Source organism: Toxorhynchites rutilus, chromosome 3 (genome assembly GCF_029784135.1).
Source record: "Toxorhynchites rutilus septentrionalis strain SRP chromosome 3, ASM2978413v1, whole genome shotgun sequence".
Classification (NCBI taxonomy): domain Eukaryota; kingdom Metazoa; phylum Arthropoda; class Insecta; order Diptera; family Culicidae; genus Toxorhynchites; species Toxorhynchites rutilus.
This window is the reverse complement of record NC_073746.1, coordinates 136,521,769-136,543,322: the sequence shown is the minus strand read 5'-3', so window position 1 is coordinate 136,543,322 and position 21,554 is coordinate 136,521,769. Positions and strand designations below refer to the sequence as shown.

General features: G+C 38.9%; 2 protein-coding genes and 1 non-coding gene across 3 annotated transcripts; 2 read left to right on the top strand and 1 right to left on the bottom strand.

The window, feature by feature from the left end:
* Positions 1 to 204: 204 nt before the first annotated feature.
* Positions 205 to 12,119, bottom strand: LOC129778718 (TBC1 domain family member 20). Its single transcript, XM_055785794.1, has 7 exons — positions 11,631 to 12,119; positions 11,397 to 11,516; positions 1,652 to 1,896; positions 1,404 to 1,597; positions 1,126 to 1,342; positions 959 to 1,068; positions 205 to 887 (listed from the first exon to the last, which is right to left on the bottom strand). The coding sequence occupies exons 1-7, from the start codon at positions 11,893 to 11,895 to the stop codon at positions 683 to 685; spliced, it is 1,356 nt and encodes a 451-aa protein (XP_055641769.1). The 5' UTR covers positions 11,896 to 12,119; the 3' UTR covers positions 205 to 682.
* A 1,679-nt stretch (positions 12,120 to 13,798) lies between these two features.
* On the top strand, positions 13,799 to 13,938 carry LOC129780936 (U4 spliceosomal RNA). Its single transcript, XR_008744043.1, has one exon. It is a non-coding gene; the product is annotated as a U4 spliceosomal RNA (small nuclear RNA).
* Positions 13,939 to 14,491: 553 nt separating this feature from the next.
* LOC129778037 (fibroblast growth factor receptor substrate 2) lies at positions 14,492 to 21,342 on the top strand. Its single transcript, XM_055784673.1, has one exon. It carries the CDS (start codon positions 14,886 to 14,888, stop codon positions 16,611 to 16,613), a length of 1,728 nt encoding a protein of 575 aa, XP_055640648.1. The 5' UTR covers positions 14,492 to 14,885; the 3' UTR covers positions 16,614 to 21,342.
* The last annotated feature ends 212 nt before the right edge of the window (positions 21,343 to 21,554 follow it).

Below are 21,554 nucleotides of genomic sequence, written 5' to 3'. Positions count from 1 at the left end.
TAAAGTTGGATGCAGTTCTACTTCAAGTGAATAAATTCACCGAAAATATGAATATATTCATTATATAAGTTCGCGCTAGCTATAAATCTCATCATATTTCTTCACACGAATATATCTCTAATCTAAACCCACCCTTAGGTGTTATTTCTCATATTAAAAACAATTTATGCTTTCTCTTACTCTTCGTATTAAAACAATATACGATTTATATTACGATTAATGATTTCGAATGTATTTCCAATTGAACAATATGAGCTTGGCATATATTTTATTTCGATTCTATTAAATAACAATGCAATAGATTGCATCTATTGGTTTCATTCTCATGCGTGATCGGTGAAAATAAATATAGCTATAAATCATGACGGTCACCCCTACAAGCTTTCAGATACACAGTTCCCATGCTAATGGACACAATATAGATATTTACATGATAACAAAGCGAACATTGGTGCGAACATGGTTGATCAACTCGATGAGAAAACAATAATAATCACATTTGTTGTTATATTTGTTTCTGTTCCGGTGAGCCTGTCGAACCTAATTATGCTTGCCACTAGTTTCAGATCGTTGAGTCCACCAAAACAGCTCACTGTACCTTTGGAAAGTTCCAGCCACAGTGTATTGGTAGTAAACCTGTAACGACAGTAAAGGACGACGGAATTCGCCGGAACATCTCTACTCATCTGATCGGCATAAAATGTGTTCGATAATAGTAAGCACAGAATCCGACCAGAATGGAGAAGGCAGTTGTCACAAAAACGGATCGTCGTGTCAATTGCAAATGTGGCATAATTCGGCCGATGATCGAATGATGTCCAGGCTTAGCCACTCCGTATGCCTTCCTCCGTTCGCGTTCGCGTTCTTCTTTAAGGCGCTGTTGCTTTCTGCATTGAGAAAATAAATTAATAATCCACAATCAATATATCGCGCGAGATTCTTCAGCTCTTCAACTTACTCTTGAATGATCATGTTTTCTACATCCTTTTCTATGGATTTGGGTGAATATTTACGGTACAGTTCTTCGGCACTTTTCAAAAGATACTCAAATGGCAGATCTTCTGGCAGCTATAGAATGAAAAAAAAAATAACGGCTGATTTCCAATTATTATTTATATTTTATACTTGTGACAATAAGCAATGTAGTGATGCCATATCGCAGTCCTCCTGGAAGATCTCATTCTGTCTGTACAGTACGATCGCCGAGGTCACGTATATAGGCAGAAGAAAATCAGAGGCTAGGAAATAATCGTATAACCGCACTACGGATCGGTACGAGTTAAGGCTGTGCCCAAACCAAGTGAGGTACCAGGGTAGTGCGAACAAGGTGCCCACGGTAGATCTACAGAAAATGAATATAAATAAAAAATGTAAGCTTCAAACTTGACCAAACGCTCACTCACCGTTCTAAATAGGTACAAAGAGCCGGGTTCTCTCTCCTTATCAAAGGATATATAAACATTAGCCTCTTCTGGGTTGGTTCCATCGTTTCTTGCATGCATTCGACCAGATGGTTGGTTGACAAAATTTCCATTACATGAAATGCTACTTCTTCTCCTACAACTAACAGAAATGTTATTGCAACATCGTGATAACCCTATAAAAGAATGTAAGTAGTAATCGAACATATATCGTGGAACATGTTTGGTACCTGGTAGTATTTAAGATGAGGATATTTCATAATGACCCTCAAAATAAGTACCGTCAGCTGATCTTGCAGGGCGACACGTTGTTCGTAGGGAATACCAGGGGGAAAACGTTTCAACGAGCGATTGACATCAAGCACCACTTGATTGTACTCCGGATGACTGTTGAGTTCCTCGAGCGATGGGGCAGGATCTACCTTCTTTGGGTTGACGCCGACCAGTAGCGGCCACACTTTACGCCTCAGATCGTCTGCAATGAACGGTCGAAGTTAGTCGAGAAAAATGTATGATCACCGAACTTTAACCTAGAACAAATTCTGCCACACAGCTCATGAATTTATCATTGGATTATTTTTTTAAATTGAAATACTTTCAAAATAATATACACCCACGTTTTTTTTACGCGGGGGATTTTATTTATTTATTTTAGCTTGACGTCTTTACAACATGGCCTGATTCACAATTTTTCTCCAATTAACTCGGTTCGTGGCTATCTCCCTCCAATTCCGCGGGCACCACGAGCTCACCATGTCATGCTCCACTTGGTCTAACCACCTTGCTCGTTGTGCTCCTCGTCGTCTCGTACCAGCCGGATTACCGATGAACACCATTTTTGCAGGACAGTTGTCCGACATTCTTGCAACATGTCCTGCCCAGCGTATCCTTCCAGCTTTGATCACTTTCTGGATACTGGGTTCGCCGGTGAGTCGCGTGAGCTTGTGGTTCATCATTCGCCTCCATACGCCGTCCTCCTGTACACCGCCGAAGATGGTTCTTAACACCCGCCGTTCAAAGACTCCGAGTGCTCGCAGGTCCTTTTCGAGTATTGTCCACGTCTCGTGCCCGTAGAGGACAACCGGTCTTATGAGCGTTTTGTACAGGGAACATTTCGCACAACTGCTAAGTCTGTTTGACCTTAGGTGTGTGTGGAGACTATAGTAGATACGACACCCATTGATGATGCGTCTCCGGATCTCGCGGCTGGTATCATTGTCAGACGTTACCATTGAGCCAAGGTAGACAAATTGGTCCACTACCTCGAACTCATCGCCGTCGATCATTACACTACTACCTAATCGGGTCCTGTCGTGCTCGGATCCGAAAACCAGCATGTATTTGGTTTTAGACGCATTGATTTTCGGTCCAATTCTCTCTGCTTCGTGCTTAAGTCTGGTGTAATGTTCAGCTACCGTCTCAAATGTTCTGCCGACAATGTCTACGTCATCAGCGAAGCAGATGAATTGACTGGATCTATTGAAAATCGTACCACGCAAGTTAAACGCCGCTCGTCTCATAACACCCTCTAGATGTCCATCATGAAAGGGATGTTCAACAGTAGGCAAGAGAGACCATCACCTTGTCGAAGCCCTCTGCGGGACTCGAATGGATAATCCACCCGAAATTCGCACACAGCACAGTATTCCATCAATCGTAGCCTTAATCAGTCTTGTCAGCTTCACGGGGAAGCCGTCCATGATTCTCCATAGCTCTTTTCTTGTTATTGAATTGTATGCGGCTTTTAAGTCGATGAATAGATGGTGCGTGGGGATTCACGGCATTTCTGGAGTATCTGCCGCAAGGTGAAGATTTGGTCAGTAGTAGACCGGCCTTCGATGAAGCTGGCCTGATAACCTCCCACGAATCTGTTTGTCAGTGGCGATAGACGACGGAAGATGATTTGGGAAAGCACTTTGTAGGCGGCATTCAGGACGGTGATTGCACGGAAGTTTTCACAGTCTAGTTTGTCCCCTTTCTTGAAGATAGGGCAAATAACCCCATCTTTCCACTCCTGCCGTAGTTGTTCTGTTTCCCAAATTCTGACAATCAGCCGATGCAGACAACTAAACAATTTTTCCGGGCCCATCTTGATAAGTTCCGCTCCGTCTTTGCCAGTTGATTTGTTGTTCTTCAACTGTTTAATAGCATTTCTTACTTCGCCTATCGCGGGGGATACGTACCTTGTAAAAAAAACGCGTTAATTGGAACATCCGCGTAAAAAACCGCATTAATTGGAAAATCCGCGTAAAAAAAACCTGGGAGTACTTTATACCAAGATTTATGCACTGTGCTCCTCATCACAACTCTAACTTCCGTTACTAACTCGATGATCAAAACATTCTCCACTTTTTTGTAGTTTCGACAATATTTTTGCAACCACTTTGCTGATGGTATATCATGTGCCTCATGTGTTTGTTTCTTTTTGCCCTGGAGGCAATTTAATGGCGGCTCTCTGCTCCATAATTAAAATTGTGACGCGACAAAAAAATCACTGCGTTACTCTTATCAGCCAAAACTAGCTACTGAATCGAGATAGCGGTTCACGGTAGAAACGGTAGCTGGCCAGAAGTTGCCGGAAAGTAGTTCGCGCGTTGGAGCAAAGATAGCGCCCGATAATTTGAATCATCGGTCGATAGCAGCATTCGTGAACATTCGATAATAAACCTGCTGGTTTGACCAAAAAATGCGGCTCCGTTCAAGCATAGTGATTGGCGAGCTAGCAAGACCATTCTCATGTCACTTTGCAATCACAACTAAATGAATTTCTTCCTCTTCTTCTTCTTCTTATCTTCTTGTTGAATTATAGAGATTTTAAACGTTTTCAGTTCATTCGTCTCTAGCCCTGAGAAGGGGACAACTCAATCCAAACCTTTTCTCCACCTGCCTTAACAAAGACACTTCATTGTCGTTCGACGCTCCTCAGCAAACCGTGTCTGCTTTCGGCACCAACAAACGAAGATCTGTTGTATGGATTCCCAAGCGGGCACCAGCTTACACAGATTTTTATTGAAATCATAAAGCCTGTTTCCAAAGCAATTTTTAAGCTATTGGAACAAGTCAATAATTAATAAGCACATAACTCTATTGAATGAAATGATTACAATACCACTTCGTTTAGCTGAAACAAAATTATTAATGCTCAAAGGAGGAATCTATTTCTCCTCGAGACTATCCAGCACAAATAATATTCCACTCCCAGCCAATTAGAAACATCGATCGAATGTGGCGTACGTCAACAAATGATATTTAAACTCCTACTTTCATCAAACAATATGGTTTATTTGATATGGTGGAATATTCGCTACACCATATCAAACATTTCATATTCTCCACTACCAAATTCATAGTCAATGGAACTCATCTGTATCAAATTATTATCGATACCTTGGTTTTCGTTTCAGTTCGGCTGCAGAAACGGGAAGACTTCCCGTCACTTTTCAATAACAACTAAATAGATTACCGAGCGGGCGCCAGCTTATATACGAACTTACACCCGAAACAGAAATGAAAGACATAGTCTTACCTCAAATACAAACACTACGTGCTCTGTAGCTTCTTCCACATGCCTACAACCAGCGTTGCCAATGTTCCAGTTTAAACTGGATTCTTCCAGTTTTTTTCAATCTATCCAGCCAAACAGTTAAACCCTAAAATCTTCCAGTTTTTTTCAAATATCATCCAGTTTTATCCAGTTTCTACATGTCTGAAGCACCCATTTTATGTAAAATAAAATTCAAAATGTATAAACAATACCCCTCACTCAACCTTCCTATCCCTGGCCCAATTTAGTTTTTTTTACATTTATCGTTCGTTCGATTCAATTTGCATTTACCTTAGATCGATCCTTTCTTTCATTTCACACTCAACTCAGTTTTTTTTTCATCTTGCTTATACTTCCGAATTTGATACGGTATGTGCGCAGTGTTTTTGAATTTATATAAAAATCAGATATTCTAGTTCATACAAAACATTCTTTTTCGGGGTCGACGATATCTATAAATCGACCCCTATTAATTTATTACGTGAACCAAATTGTAATAAGAATGACTAAAATATTAATTTTAGTAGGAAGTATTATTGTTGTAATTTGGATTAATAACTAACTACTGAATTTTGTGTTTACTTATTGATAAGAAAATGATTTCAAGTTTACTCACTTAACCAAACGTAAAGTTTTTGAATTGGTAAGTTCTGTTTGAATAAGATATTTTTTTTTAATTTGACTATGGTGGTCGATGGCATCACTTCATTCTGAGAAGGGGTCTATGGCCCAAAATAGTTTAAGAGTCCCTGATCTAACCTCTCCTATTTGATGCATATTTCGAAAAAAATGCATACTTTGCATAAAATACATAAGCACTATAGTGTTTATTTAGCAAGTATGTATACTTTTGGTATTTTGCCAAAAGTATATGCTCGAGCAGGAGGAAATACTTAAGGCTACCTCATTTTGATCTTGATACCCAAAGTCTGATATAAAAGTAAAATACCGAAGAATAATATCAAAATTGGAGAGAAATAGCTTTTCAATACAAGATTTTATATTTTCAATACCACAGTCACACTTGAGCAGTGTTGCTTTGGTATTGAATGTGCTCTTTTTAGTATTTAAATAATATTAGGTTGGGGAAAAAATAATCCATTATTTTTGGGTGAAATTCAAAACTATTTTCAATATGCTTCGGATTGTCCGACTTGGGCCAAATATGCACCGTTTTGTTGGAAAATTTGTTGCCATTCTAAAGATAGCTTTATTGTGTCTCTATCATAGTGGTCTTGGCCCTTATTGGCGAAAAACTCATGCAATAGATTTTTACAGTCTTCTCTTTTCTTATCACTCTGGAAATTTTACAATGCGAGACAAAGATGGTAATCGTTTGGTTCCAGGTCTGGACTAAATTGTGGATGCATTAAAACATAAAACAATCAAGCTCCTGGAGTCGTGTGGCCTTGCGTTGTCATTATGGAGCAAAATACCTCCTCTGTTGGCTGAATCTGGACGTTTCTGGTCAATTGCTAGTCTCAAACGATCTATTTGTTGACAGTAGAGATTTTAATTCAGTGTATTGCACTGAAAGAAAAATTAGAAAAAATATATTACAGGATCCAGTTTTCTTCCAGTTTTTTAAAGAGCGATCTTCCAGTTTTTTGAAAATTATTATTGGCAACTCTGCCTACAACCCGGACAGAGAGACGACAAATTTCTTTGACGTCGTTAGGTTTATGTTATGTTTACATCTCGCATGCAGGCTGACAAGTCGATGTTCCGCACGTTTTCCATCATGCTCTCTATCGTACACCATACGCAGGATGCAGGATGACGAGACAGTGCTCAACCTAGCTTCCACCACACGGTCACCCTTTACAGAGAAGTTGTTCCACCACATGTTCATGTCATATTTCATATCTTGCAAGCAGAAAACGACCAACGATGCACTCGAACTGAGTGAACCTATGATGAGATTCTCGGCCTAAGCGGTGTTCTCGGAACCAGCCGTGGTTCTCAGTTTTGTGGTTGTATCGCGGATCGCGGACCAACGGAAATAACCGGGTTTGTGAGAAAAAGGACAAACCCGCCCTCAGTGGGTGTCCCATTGCCGGTCAAGAATAAACACGGCGGTCGGTCTCCCTCGAGGGAGTGGTGCTTAAGCCGACCGCTTATCTGCGCAAAATCCCCGGTCGCGACGAACTCGCACGCTTCCCCGTCGTCGCGGGTTACAACTTTTATATTGTTACACTGCACTTGGCCCTTCTGATCTGATAGAGAATAATTTACCTCCCAAGCACTAATATGGCCACCAGACGTCGACACTGTACATTTGTCATCGCAAATATAAACAAATCAGACTACACCCAGTTTTTTTTACGCGGGGGATACGTACCTCGTAGAAAAAAAACCGCACAAAAAACCGTTCTGAAAACTTTTTTTTATTACAGCATCAACTTGGAACTAGCTCAGTTTTAAAAACGAATTCGCTATTCGCTATTAGTTAGTGCCGCACTGACTCTGTTATAAAAAAAAACGTATTCAGGTTCACGAATGCGCCGGTTTGTTGGTGTGCGTTATAAAGTCTAATTTGTTTATATTGGGTTGGGGAAAAAGAAATGTAATATATTGTCAATATATGGCAACACTTAAACATATCTTGTGTTGTACCTATCGAATCGGGTCATACTATACGGCTATTTAAAGACGACAATCCGTGCTACAAGTGTTCACAGTGTTGTGATTGTCCTTTTCAGTTTCAAGTTATAGCGCTTCAAAGATGGAGTCCACTAAGCAAGAAATTCGCCATATTTTACGTTTTTACTACCTGCGAGGTAAAACTGCAACGAAGGCAGCCGAAAAAATTCGTGTAGTTTATGGACCCGATACTGTAACTATTCGCACAGCACAGCGTTGGTTTGATCGATTTCGATCTGGTGTAGTGGCTGTCGAAGATACACCCCGTACTGGTAGGCCAATCGTCGTGGAAACCGATAAAATCGTTGAAATTATCCAAGTAGACCGGCATGTGAGCACTCGCTCGATTGGCCAGGAACTGGGTATAGACCATAAAACCGTTTGGAACCATTTGCAGAAGATTGGATTCCAAAAAAAAGGCGTGGTCGAAGCGCGATGAGCCGGCCCAAACCATCGCCAAGCCCGGATTGACGGCCAGGAAGGTTTTGCTGTGTGTTTGGTGGAATTGGAAGGGAATCATCCACTATGAGCTGCTCAACTATGGCCAGACCCTCAACTCGGTTCTCTACTGGCAGTCTGAGTTTTTTGCAAATAAGGAGGGGGGGGGATAATGAAGTAGCCTTCTAAATGGGAACAAGTTTGCGAACGAAACGGCGCATATTTGACTTAAATTGGATAATTTTAAGTATGTTAAATAAAGCGTCAAATTTCGATCAGAAATACGACATTTCTTTTTCCCCAACCCTATATTTGCGATGACAAATGTGCAGTGCAGTTTGACTTGTCGACCGATAGTTCGGTCAGCTTCTTAATCAGTACGGAGAGGTATGCATGTGCACACATTACACCGTTTCAGTTGGGTCGGTTTTTGCACCAGTAGGCCGATCCGACCAAACTGGCGATTGAAAAAAAAGTCTGTAGTGTGCGGGGCTCTAAAAGGTTTGAATGAAAATTTTTACTTCATATTGTTTGATTACCTAACACATGTAGTACTGACACTCACTTAACCATTTGTCGATGCATTTCCTGTTTGTTCCACAAATAATTACTAATATAATATAAAATTATAACCAGACACAGTTTTCGTTCAATATGTTTTTGCAATTTCGAAAAAAGCTCTTATTCATCACATAAAGCAATTTCAGAAGGAAAACCTTTTATTTTAACACATAAAATAAGTATTCGATGCGTTAAAGTAAATTTTCATTCATAATTTTGATTTTGAAAGCATGTTTATTTCACCTGAAAATCCATAATTATTTTCGCCTCCCAATGAAAGCACACGAAGCTTAAGGCTAAGGTCACATTGGATCGGAGTACGCACGAAAACTTGATTGTGCGATAACTGACGAAGAGAAACAAACAATTTTGTTCGATAGAAGCTGGCGAACTCGAACGAAGCAAGTGGGAAGCAATGTAACCACACCAATACAATTCTATGTGGTCTATGTGGCCCTAGGCTACGGTGATACTGCCTGCAGCTTCTTACGAAAATAAGGCTGCACTAAACGCATGCAATCGTGCGAAGTAAACAACCACAACCACAATTAGGGTGCTGGAAACTTCAGTCATCTGAAACTAAGACGCAAGCGGAATTGTTTTGTCTCAATCTAAGTCATACGGAGTCAATTAAATTTATTTTTCAAGTTCATTTTACATGAAAAAACTTGCAACCTTTTTCCCATGCACTGTCAAATGTTTATTCGTCAAAGGAACAAAAGATTGTGTGACTCTAACTTTATTCGTTAACGTTTTTGGTCGACGTAACGAGAAGTAAAATTGAATTGAAATTAAGTTTAGAACACTTCAAAAATACTGAAATTTCAGTTTCTGTTAAAATGTCGGGCCCTTATGATTTTGAACGCTAGCATTGATTTAGGAAGAAAAAAAAGGTAGATCGTTCTTTTCATTTGCTTATTTTTATTTTTAATAACAACACTTTTCCTATGTAGTGGACTATTATAAGGAAAGTAACACACATAAACAAAATCTGTGACGTCACAGTTTTAAAAAATCTTTCCACCCTTCATTTTCCATCTCGGAAACTAACATCTTTCGAATTGAACCTAGTGCTACACTGGGTGGAAACTGAGTGAATAAAAAACGTTTTGACAGCAGTTAGTGTGGCACTGGGGTTGAAATTAAACAAAAACGAATTCGCTATCATCTCGCTGAGACTAATGGATCGTATGATCCTGCTGTTTCATGATGCATGGAGAGGTTCGATATGTATATGTTAGAAGCAAAGAAGGAAATAAACTTCTGCACTGAAACCGTAAATGATGGTTTTGGTTTGTCAGCTTGTATGTCATGAAGTGCAGAGTTGTCTCGTTCTCTTTTGTGTCGTAATTTGTAGCACGTAAAAGCAAAAGAATGCTGCTGTGTGAAAGGATCAATCGGCATACACTGCTGTTATTATATCGAACAGCAGCGTACTTTTGACTGCATGAGATTCATTTCTTAAAACAATTTATCACTTCCGTCTTCCGCTTCTTCTGTAAATTTACTATTTCTATAAGGATTCACTTTCAACCGCCAGTTTCTGCCTTAGACTTTTTTGCTACTTTCAAACCGAATTAGGTCGACGCAATTACACCATAACTGACACATAATACGATTACTTCCGTTTCCAAGTACCTACTGAGAAAGTTTGTTGCATTAGCATATGGAAGAACAGCAATATCACACGATCTTGTTAGAAGGAATTCAAGCTACATATCCTACTGTGTCCTGTTCGCAAGCAAATGAATGCACTGCATGTGAACATAAGGTGTAGTATATAAAATCTGTAAAAAATATGTTAATTATAAATCAAAAACATGAACGAACTATAACTACATACGATCGCTTCTACACAATCGCAATTATACGTTTGTCGTCTCAAATTCTATACGATGCCAATTTACTGAAAACTTCTGTGAAAGCGTAATTTAAAGGTCAAAACAAACAACGAAAAAAGAACCAAAACAAAATACAACTGCTATATATATATATTTCGACTAACCTTCGAGCCCGAATTCATAATTAGGAAACAATCGCTATGAGCAATTTAAAATTATATTGTATTTGGCTTGACGAAAATCTCCGTGAGATACTTTCACAGAAATTAATCATGACATAAACTTGAGTGGACGGCGCCAGTGGTTGTATGGTTAGCGTAACAGCCTCACAATCCGATCGGCCTGGGTTCAATCCCAGCTGGCGTCGTTGGGATTTTCTGAGGCGAAAAATCTCTGGTTACGTCTTCCTTCGGAGCGGAAGTAAAAGAAGTTGGCCCGGCTCATGAGTTGTTGAGTCTGATAGGTAGGAACAGGTGGAGTCGCCTCCCTGATGTCGGTGATTGGCACTAAAGTGGCGGAAATAGGCCGACGAAAAATAAGCGAAGATAAAAAAAAAAAAAAAATAAACTTGAGTGGTTCAGAACAACTATTTGTTTGAATGAAGTTTTTGAAATACCATCGCGGCCATAATATCTTTAAAAGCTTTAACTTTACTTTAATGATAATCACCTTCCGCTGAGGAGATTCCTTCAAGCCACCCATTCATGTCTCGCATGAATGACTCAGCGCTGTAACATAATACTCGACGCCGAAGCCTTCGTATTTCGATGAGTTTAATTTTCCAGGCCAATCTCTTTTGCTTCACGCACTCAAAGCTACAATAAGGAAAACGCGACCAGCAACACCTCTTGGTGGTACCCTCCCATTTTCGAAAATTGTTGTTTACCTAACACATTCATTTTAAACGAACAACAAGGTTGAGAACAATGCGCGATGATGGATACTCACCATTAATGAGACCATACTCCGATTTCGCAAATTCCCTCCACTCATCCTGCGTAGTCGTGGAATCGTCCAATGCATTTTCGATCTTGATTCGCTTTAATTTTTCTTCGTGATTTTCAGGAACTACAAAAAAATGCAATCTTAACCATTTTGTGAATCTTTTATTTAATCATTCACATATAGTGCCATTGGTTGGCATCGAAGTAATTATCACTTCTCTCGGATACGGATACATACATTTCTCAAAACTGAGTTCCGTCGGTTCGTCCGCCCTTCTGTTGTTATTAGAGTGCCCAAATACGTTGTTCTCCATATTCTTTGCTGGAACTTCTGTCTTTCCATTGTGCTTGTTAGATTCACGAGAGTTGCCTAACTCCACCAATCTGCTGTTTTCATCGCAAAACTCCTCAATGCTGTAGTCAGCCTCAATCGATGTCAACGATTTGTTATGATCTTCTGCCGAGCTGCTGCTGGAACCGTTCAGAAGCTCAACCCTTTCCATCGTTAAACATTACAATTTGCAGCGTAGAATGGCACGATAAATCCTTCTGATCCGGTCGAAAAACACTTTCACATGCCAGAAACTCTCGAGACTGACCGCACGTAACAGAAATGCACCTATTGATTATCGATTACCCCACCAAGTGCAAAATGATACTCCGCAAAATTCACTGATGTTTTGCCACCCGATACGTTATCAAAACAACAAATGATTCAGTCGTCTTTCGACAGTTTTAGTACAACGAAGTGCTCGAGCGAAGGAATTCAACATAGGCCTATATTCACCATCACATTTGCGAGGCACGATTGTATGTTGAATGAGCACAAGTTTCGAAATGCAGAAAACCCAGAAAACGGTTAGACTATACAATAGTGTGTGTCAAGGCGCCTAGAAGTATATACTTCTAGGCGCCTTGGTGTGAGTGTCGATGGGTGTTTTAATTCCGATGATACACACTTAAATTGTTTATCAGAATAAAACATTCAAATGTAACATAGTTTTTGTTGCCTTTATTGAATTATCTTTTTTTCTACGGAATATGAAACCGAAAAAAATATGTTTATTGTCCTAGAATGATTTAAAATATTTTCTTCGAAGTAATGGCCAGTAATGGAAGCTGAACCCTTTCCCCATCTATCAGTCAACTCATGGATGCCTTGTTATAAGAGTTATATGTTTTTTGAGCCAAACCAGTCATCAAGTCTATTTCGCACATTTTCATAAGAATCTTCAATTCTGCTGTTAAGCGAGTGCGTGTTTCATCGATGAAAACAAATGGTAATCGGAAATAGTCTGATAATTAATTCACATGTGATAGTTGATCCGAATTGAGTAGATCAACCGTTTCTCTGATCGCTCATCCTGGGTGTATCGGAACGTTTTCATCAACAGAAATCACTTTGTGTTGCATTTTCTGATATTCTGGTCGACCAATAGTGTCGCCCAGTTGCAAAACCGGCCTTCTCCGAACAAAAATTTACAGGGAAGACGATTTTTAATTTACGAATTCAAATGCAAACAAAACCCAATTTAGGTCAAACAACATCGATGTTGTTAAAAACCCTAGTTATTTCGTAATGTTAGAGTTGTGCATGAAGAATTTTGTTCACTGTTTAAATCGCGTTATCGAAAATGGGGTGGTTACATCGAAAATGTCCTAAAACAAGCTTTATTTTCGTTTTTTTTTTAAATAAAAATCGGTTCACTTTTGCAGAAGTTATTAAAATTTAATCTGTTTAGACCCTGTACAATGTCACATCGGTGACATTCAACTTTACAGAAGTGACAACCAGTGACAACTGAACATTATACCTTATTATCTATTATTCAAAAATGACATGCAAATATCATCGTCATAAGCAAAGTAAAAAGCCCATTCATCATCAGTGAAGCAAGCCCTTCGAATAAAAGATTTTTTTCATTGTTCTGAAATTTATTCCATTTTCTGTAAAAAAGTTTTCGATTGATTACATTTTGACATTCACAATATTTACTTTTTGTGCTATTGCGCATTGTTTTCAAACGAATCTATTTGAAAGAATGTATAACCTGGTGTTCTTTAAAAAAATCATTGGATATTCACAAATTGGGAACGTTGATTGTTTCAACAATATGCGTTCAACGTGCATGTAAAAATTGGAACTGAGTGCCTGGAGTTTATCAACTCAAGCAAATGTGTGGTTAGAGAAGTACGTACACTTGGGAGATACAATAACATCAAAGGGAAATGTAAAATACAATGATTGTTTAACAATTCTTCCGATCCAATTGGTCATTAGATTTACTTGCTACGAAGAACGTAATCTATCACAACACATGAATTGACCTAAATTGGGTTTTGTTTGCATTTGAATTCGTAAATTATTTACTTCATTCACTAGTTCAATCAATACATACAAATGATAGCTTTGCAAAGTGGCAATATCGTAACCAATGATGTACATCCGAGGTGCGATTATTTCTAGTTGAAAAAAAAAGATTACTAAGATCGCAAGTCCTACGTCAACTTTGTGTTTAAATCATATGTATAACCCACCTATGATTTTTATAAAAGTTGATTTGTTACATTTCGTTACGATTACGTTATGTTTCGATGAATTGCCTCTTTGGAAAAAATAATCTAATTGTTGATCGCATTCCATTCCCAAGGGGGTCTTTATAAACGAATGATAGTGTATTTGCTTAATATGCGGACGATCAAAATCGATCATCTCCTCTTGTGATAGATATTTTGAATATCCTTTTCAATATGAATGAACTTGATGGTTGAAAATCGCATGCTCGCTAATTGGGAGTATTCTAGTTAGGGTGCTTTTGAATTGGAGGTGCGTATAGGGAAAGTAGGGCCCAATTTAAAAGTAGTTATCCTTCAAAATTCTATGTCAGTTTTGCTCTGAAGTTACAATGCATCACTTCAGTGAACAAAAGCAAAAATCTAAACATAAAATGTTGATACCCCCAATTAGCAAACATAATTTCGTTCGATGAAATTATTACAGTGTACAAAAGTGCAGATTTTTCAAGAAATTTCACACACGATTAAACGCATTCAAGAGCACCAAAACAAACTCAATTGACAGCTTGCGTAACTGTTTAGAACAAATTGCATGCGAATCAGTCATCTGTGGAAAAAGTACAAGAAAAAAGCAAAAACGCAGAGATTTATGAAAATAAAATTTTCCATTTTAGTGATATTTTAGTAAATTTAAAGAATAATTGTTGCATTTCGATCTAATTGAACTGAGATAGTAATGTGATGTAATCGTTAGTATACAAAGTGGTGGTAAATCGCCAAACAGAGGAGGTGACACTTTTCCTCACCGACAGTAACGGGGAAATGATTACAAAGCACAGGAAGGGTAGTTCCCTACACTGCAGTTGTTGCTGGCACTAAAGTGGAAAAATAAAACAAAACATCAAGTAAGCTTAATACTCTGGAAATGATTTGATTGTCCAGCCAGAAGCTGGCACCCGACTACACCAGGCATACAATGGGGTGTATCAACTCAAAGAAAGATATCAATGATGTACACCCGAATATTTTTTATGTGATTAACATCGACGATGACGGTACACCATTGTGGAGTGGACAACTGGAGGTGTCGCGAACAGAGCTAACCTTGTATAGGAAAGGAAAAGATCCGACGACATGGCCATTAAAATGTTTGAGAAGATACGGCTACAATGTGGATCAATTCAGTTTTGAAGCCGGCCGGAGATGTACGACTGGAGAAGGTATTTATGCCTTCAAGTGCAGAAGAGCGGAAACTTTGTTCTACACAGTGCAGTCGTACATACAAGGCCGAATCTATAGCGATGAGAATACGAATCCAAACGATCCGTATCCGATACCAGTTGCGTCGACCGGACCATCGATTGCGGCGAGAAGTGTTTCGCAGAATAATACTGCCACTCGGAGTGGTCAACAAAATGGAACTGGAACTGGCAGTTACATTGTGAATCGTGCTGGTATTGCGACCAGCCAATCTTTGAGTCCGAATGGTACAATCCATTCGAATTCGAACCAAAGCCGAAGCACTGACACACTTCCAATTGAAACAAATTATCTTGAACCCACACCTAACAGACCCGGTGGACAGCCACAAACAGTCACAACTCGATTTCAGCAGGGTCTGAGGCTAAGTTCTGTTAGTAGTGGACCCGTTAGTCCGGACGTGACATCACCCGGTTCTCCCAATAGCGTTACTAACATTTTGGAGGTAACAACACTCAATCCTTTGCCAGCTAATAATGCAGTCAGTGGTGCTCATCATGGTGTGAGCAATCTTTATCAAGAATTCCCCGTGAAAGATGGAGCTGTCGGATACGCAACGAATGCTACTGCACATCGGATGTCCTTGGACATACCACCACAGGAAACTGCACCAGCCGCTGAAGCTGAGGCAACATCCTCAACCAAAACTTCCGACTTTAGCTCGGTACCACTAGAACTCCAACAAGCCACACCAGAGGCGGATCCCTCGCGAATGTACATGAATGTGAACATTGCGTGTCTATCTGAAAATATATCGAAGGCAAAGACAAAAGCAGCCAGTAAAAGTAATTCTAGTCTCATCTCTATCAACAATAACAGCAACTCATTCGACGAGAATCAGTATCAGAATGTGAAAACACCAACTTCGGTCGGACCGAATATGTTTGCTCATTTACGCATGAATTCAGCATATCAGATAGATCCGACGCGTTTCTACGAAAATCTGGAACCCGGCGAACTGAAATCTGTCCTCCTGCGTGGCCGCTACTCGAAGCCAGACATATTCGCAAACGTTGATCTTCCGCTGGATAACTCCGAACCGTGCACACCGACCGCGGTCAATCGGAAGGTTCATTACATCGTGCTGGATCTTGACCAGGCAAACTCATCGCACAACACGAACGCACCGGTTCTGGTTACCTCTCCGACGGGAACCGCACCCACCGGCGGCAGCAACAACAATAACCCGACGGTAGTCAATCTGAACAATCCGAACGAAGCATCACCTTCCAACATGCAGGTGCCGGTCACCGGAGGATTACTACCGCCGGAAAGTCCGAAGAAGGCCTCGCTCGGCTACGCAACCATAGATTTCAACAAAACGTTTGCCTTGAGCAACTCAACCACACCGTCGTCCGAGCTGGACAGCGAAGGTTCGCGCAAAACCCGCCACAATTCCACCGTAACGCCACTGACGCGACAGAGCAACTCGGTCAGCGATTAGAACCGTTTGCGGGAACTGTATCGCTTGCGATCATTGTTCGGTAAGGTATCGGTGTTAATTTAGGTTCGGTTCTTGTATTTTTTATTTTGAAAGCGATTCATCGAACGGCAGTTTTTGGACAGCCTAACCTGGTACACATTTTGATTCATAACGCTAGTAACGAATGACGTACCTGTTCTCAACGATGACATGTTTGTAGAAATGAATGGATGATTCGTATCACGATTGAAATGATTGCAAATATTGTGTTGGTTAAGTCAAATATGAAAAAAACTTTATTATCATAATTTAAAAAACAGGAAGTGGGTTATATCGGTGGTATAACCGCAAGTTTGGCGTAGGACTGTCGTTCGCTTAAATATGCATCTTGTTGGTTAATGAATCGAGGTGACCGTACTTAAGGCACTGCATTGGTATTGGAAAGTAGTTTCTAGTCTTTATTCTCATAAATTCACATTTTAGGTGTTCAGGACGGATTGATTTGTTAACCGTGATGATGGAGTATTGCTATCTGTTAGTAGCGACGTCATTACTGCGTACAAATGGTTGTTACTTCAAAATGTTTTTCTCAATAATTCTCAATTGTTTTCGAACAAACATACCATGGTTATATGTTTCGAGTATGTTTGGCGTAATAAAGAATGTGAATCAGTCAAAAAGTGGATTTTGGTCATGATGGCGCTTACGTCAACCATTCATATTTGGGCAGTACAGGTGGCGTGATGTTGTAGCATTTTCCTAACTGTGTGGCAATCACAACGTCAGCCTAATCCTCTTAAATGGCACTAACGTTCGTAGAGGACTTCTCCGTCTCATCGTAGTATTACTTGCGTCATTTTACTAGTAGGGTAGGGTGGCGCTAGTTGGTCATTTTCGGATAAATTTGATTATAACTTTGTAGTACGAATTTTTGGGTTAGAATGTTTATACCACAATGAAGCTTACCTTTTACCCTTTCAATAAAAAATAAGCAGATTATCTTTTATTTGACACTTCTCTTTTATTTAACGTCTTTATATTTCAGATTAAATTGACCAACTAACCCCACACACGGGGTAATTTGGCTAATAATAGGCATGTTCTTTTTGATCAAGTAACAAGCGTTTTTCCATTAGAAGTTTCCTTTATTATTCATTAAATAATTAAATCAAAACAAAAACAGTGAACAAACATCATGTTGTCAAGTAAAAAAAACAAATTAATGAAAATTTCAAATTCTCATCGTTGTTGGAAATTAATCAGGCAATCTTTTCTAGCGATTTCGTCTTTCTTCCACTTTGCGGCGCACCAGAGATGCCAAGTTTGAAGACATTCGATTTTGTGAAGACATTTTGAAGATATTATGGAATATGTGAAGACATTTCACTGTGATAGCGTACTTTGATTTTGAGGAGATATTATTTCCATGAAATTCTAACTATTGGACGAAAATATCGTCAAAAAAGTAGGGCTTTAGTCTCAGTGAACGAAGCGGTCTGAATACATATTGTCTCTAGAAGACATTGCACTCGAAATTGGAATAATTATGACATTGCATTTCTATTATTTCGGGCCTTTTTTTATCCCATTTATTTATTTTTCAGGCTCACATTTTATCTGTAACAGAGCCGGGTTTTTATCGTGTACATGTATACATGTTTATGTTTCTATAAATTGTAAATTACACAGTAGTAGTAGTAGCCATTTAAGCGTAAGGGTATTCTATCTGTTCTTCCATTGTTCAGTAGACCGGACAGCGGATCCAGTTGATATTGATCATTGTTGGGTTATTTATAGAACAGCAGCCCGATGTTTCTTGCAGAGCAGAGCGGTTGTATGGATGAATCGATCTTTGTTCCACCGTGGATCGATCTACATAGCTGATGATGGTTGCATGGACGTAGTTATTCTATAACAACACAAAGATGGTCAATTGAGGGCCCTGAGTTTGAACTCACGATTGATCGCTTAGTAAGCGATCGCATAACCAAGTGGCTACGAAGAACCCCTATTTCGGGCCTATACTATACAATAGATTAACCTAGATCTTTCAAACGACCACTTCACAAATCGAAGGTTTTTCGGTTACATACCTTTTCAACGGTTCGTTTTATGGATATGGTATGAGTTACAACCAAAATTTCAAAGCTAAAATAAACAAATTGAGTTATCATAGTTCCGTTTTTGTCTGAAGAAATTTCGTCCGATATTATGGTGAAACATTTGAGGACATTTTCTAGTACCATGTGAATACATTTGAAAAAATCACCAGACATCCTGCGGCGCACAGCCGTTTTTTTTGCTTGCATTTGTTTGTCCCCAAAGTATATTGAAGTAACCTACAGGTATGCTACATTACTCAATGCATTATTGTGAGTTCTAATATTCATTGTTAACGTTTATTATATTTAATGAAATTTAAAAGCAAAAAATACAAATATGACATTATATGGCAAGTGGTTTGTGCGGATGTTGGTATCAGGTTGTTGAGATTACTTAGTTGAGATTGTTATACCAAATAACACGTCTTAAATGCATTCTGAATGGTAAGCTCTAGAAAACGCGTGACCACAGTGCAAATCGGAGGAAATTTCTTTGACGAAAAATGCCATCGGCCAGAACGGGAATCGAACTCGAACCCCCGGCATTTTAGGTGTGACGCTAACCTCTAGGCCATGGGAGCACACCGTTCGCCTAATACGTTGTTTTATATACTAGGTGACATTGTTTCTTGTAGTGCTAATGGGAAAATGTTCATTCTCCAATAGTTGTAATGCAGGCAATCTGCCTGCCTCCTTCCTTGTTTGTATTAAAGAGGCTTTAAACACTGCAATTAATTTGCCTCTCCAATCTGCCACACTGTATGATTAGTGTATCTTGTGTAGATCTGTTGTGATAATTCATTACAGAATAGCTTGTTATTTCTTATATAGCCATCTGGTCACTTTGTGAAATCAGAGTTAGAAATATTCCCACTTATTTTATTTTTTTCTCAATGGAGAAGAGATCTCAGGGGATCTTTTCTCTTTTTTTGTTATGTTATTTGCTAGAATTGATGTTCGTCCGTTTTGTTGCCATCTCTATACCTAATTGATGGCATGAGTTGTGAAACTTCATCCCGAACTATTAGATGATATCTTTTTTTCTGAACTTCCGTAATGGTGGACTCTAGTTCTCCGATCTATTTTTTTCAGTTTTCAATCTGGGCCTAATGATTATTGTTTTCGTTAACGACTTGGTTATTTACGTTATTGTTCACAGCAAATCTTTGCTGGACCTTAGTTACGTCGGTGTAACTTTTTATTTTACCTTGGTGTGACCGTACTCGAAGCCTTTCAAAGCACTGTATTGGCTTTTAAAGGTCCACATCCAGCCTCTTCCCTGGAACTCCCATATTTACCTTCAGAAGGTAAATATAGGAGTTCCAGGGAAGAGACTGAAGAGCCAGTAAGTGACTGTTATTTGCGCAGTTACCCTGGCTTCACCAGCCTCCGTTACGGGGTCATCCTTATGAGTTTCATGCGACAGGGCATGCTTACTGAAAATATCCACGTTTGGATAAATTCTGCTGCACTTTTTGTTGCAATAGTGAAATTTACTTCCATAAATTATGTTCCTTCGGAATAACGTCCTAGCGAACCAACTGGATAGTAGAAGGCACGCCCAAAAAATCAAAAATTACTTCCAATCTCAAACAATATTTGCAGTTATTCACATGATACGAACCCAATACAATGTTAGAATGTTATATTGTATATTGACTCCAAGAGATTTGTTTTAGTAATTTGAATAAGACCAAACCTAGCGAACGCAGCGCAGAGCGTGGTTGAGTTTAACTTGTAGTTCTGATCGAAATTGGCGTTAGGAATTTCTACTCCAAACGAAATCACCGAAGCAAAAATCAACGAAAATATATAATTTCTCGTCTGTACAATAAATATGTTATTTTAGAAAACTTGCACAGAGTAGAAAAATGTTTGGATTTGTATAGGTTTAACTAAAGTTGACACGATATTTATATTTGAAACAAGATATGTGATTGTAAATACAAACGATTAAATACAATTTTTTAACACCACTTTACGTACCACAGCAGCCTTGCCTCTATTTTAGTGACTGTTTTGTGTTAAACACGTTTTAACTATAATTAATTCTAGCACAAAAAGTGAGATAATTTCGGAATACGAACTCTATTCAACCTGGTTTGATTACCGTAGGCTTAGCACGAGTATGATAAAGAGGCAGAAGAGGATCCCAAGAAGAAAAAAAAATGTTGAAGGAGCGACCAAATCAGATTGATTGCGAAGTTTACCGGAAAAAAGAAAATACCAAATAAAAGGAATGATATTATGCACAGTTATATCAAACATAGGTATTTAATAGTGAAATTTATCGAGTTGCTTTTTGTTTGTACATTTGCAACGCTGAATAAGTTTGATTTGATTAGCCAACTAGCACAATTCGATGCAAAGGCACATTTTATAGTTTATGCAGATTTACGTGAATAATAGAATATGGTTAATAACCAACATAGATATAACCATAAGAAAACATAACTATGCAACGTAGCGTATGTTGATCAACGTGTATGAGTAAATGCTTCAATACAAAGTTTCGTTATAGAAGACCGAAATGTAATATAATTGCCAAAATAGGGATAAGCATGAACAATGCGAAGTACAGGAATGTATAAGATTATATGAGTAAGTTTGTGAGACTAAATAAATACCATTAGTTTATTACAAAACAATTTTCACGATTAGTTCATTTCGAAAGTGTAATATCACCAACTAAAGCCAAGCAAAGAACGTGAACTGAAGATGGAAACATGGAAAAGTAAGTCTTTCAATTTCCTGAGAGTACCCGCGAAATATTTTTTCAGAAATATTGAGAGTCCGCAATTTCAACATCGTAACGAGATATGTGATATGCTGAAAAGGTTCGATAATGCGATGGTTGGAG

Bases quoted from the DNA above. Each gene is read 5' to 3' on its own strand.
- LOC129778718 (XM_055785794.1), bottom strand. From the start codon at position 11,895: ATGGAAAGGGTTGAGCTTCTGAACGGTTCCAGCAGCAGCTCGGCAGAA. The intron at 1,069-1,125 runs GTATAAAATATA...TTCATTCTATAG, and splicing joins TACATTGCTTATTGTCACAA to CTGCCAGAAGATCTGCCATT. The intron at 888-958 runs GTAAGTTGAAGA...TTCTCAATGCAG, and splicing joins GAAAACATGATCATTCAAGA to AAAGCAACAGCGCCTTAAAG.
- LOC129778037 (XM_055784673.1), top strand. From the start codon at position 14,886: ATGGGGTGTATCAACTCAAAGAAAGATATCAATGATGTACACCCGAAT.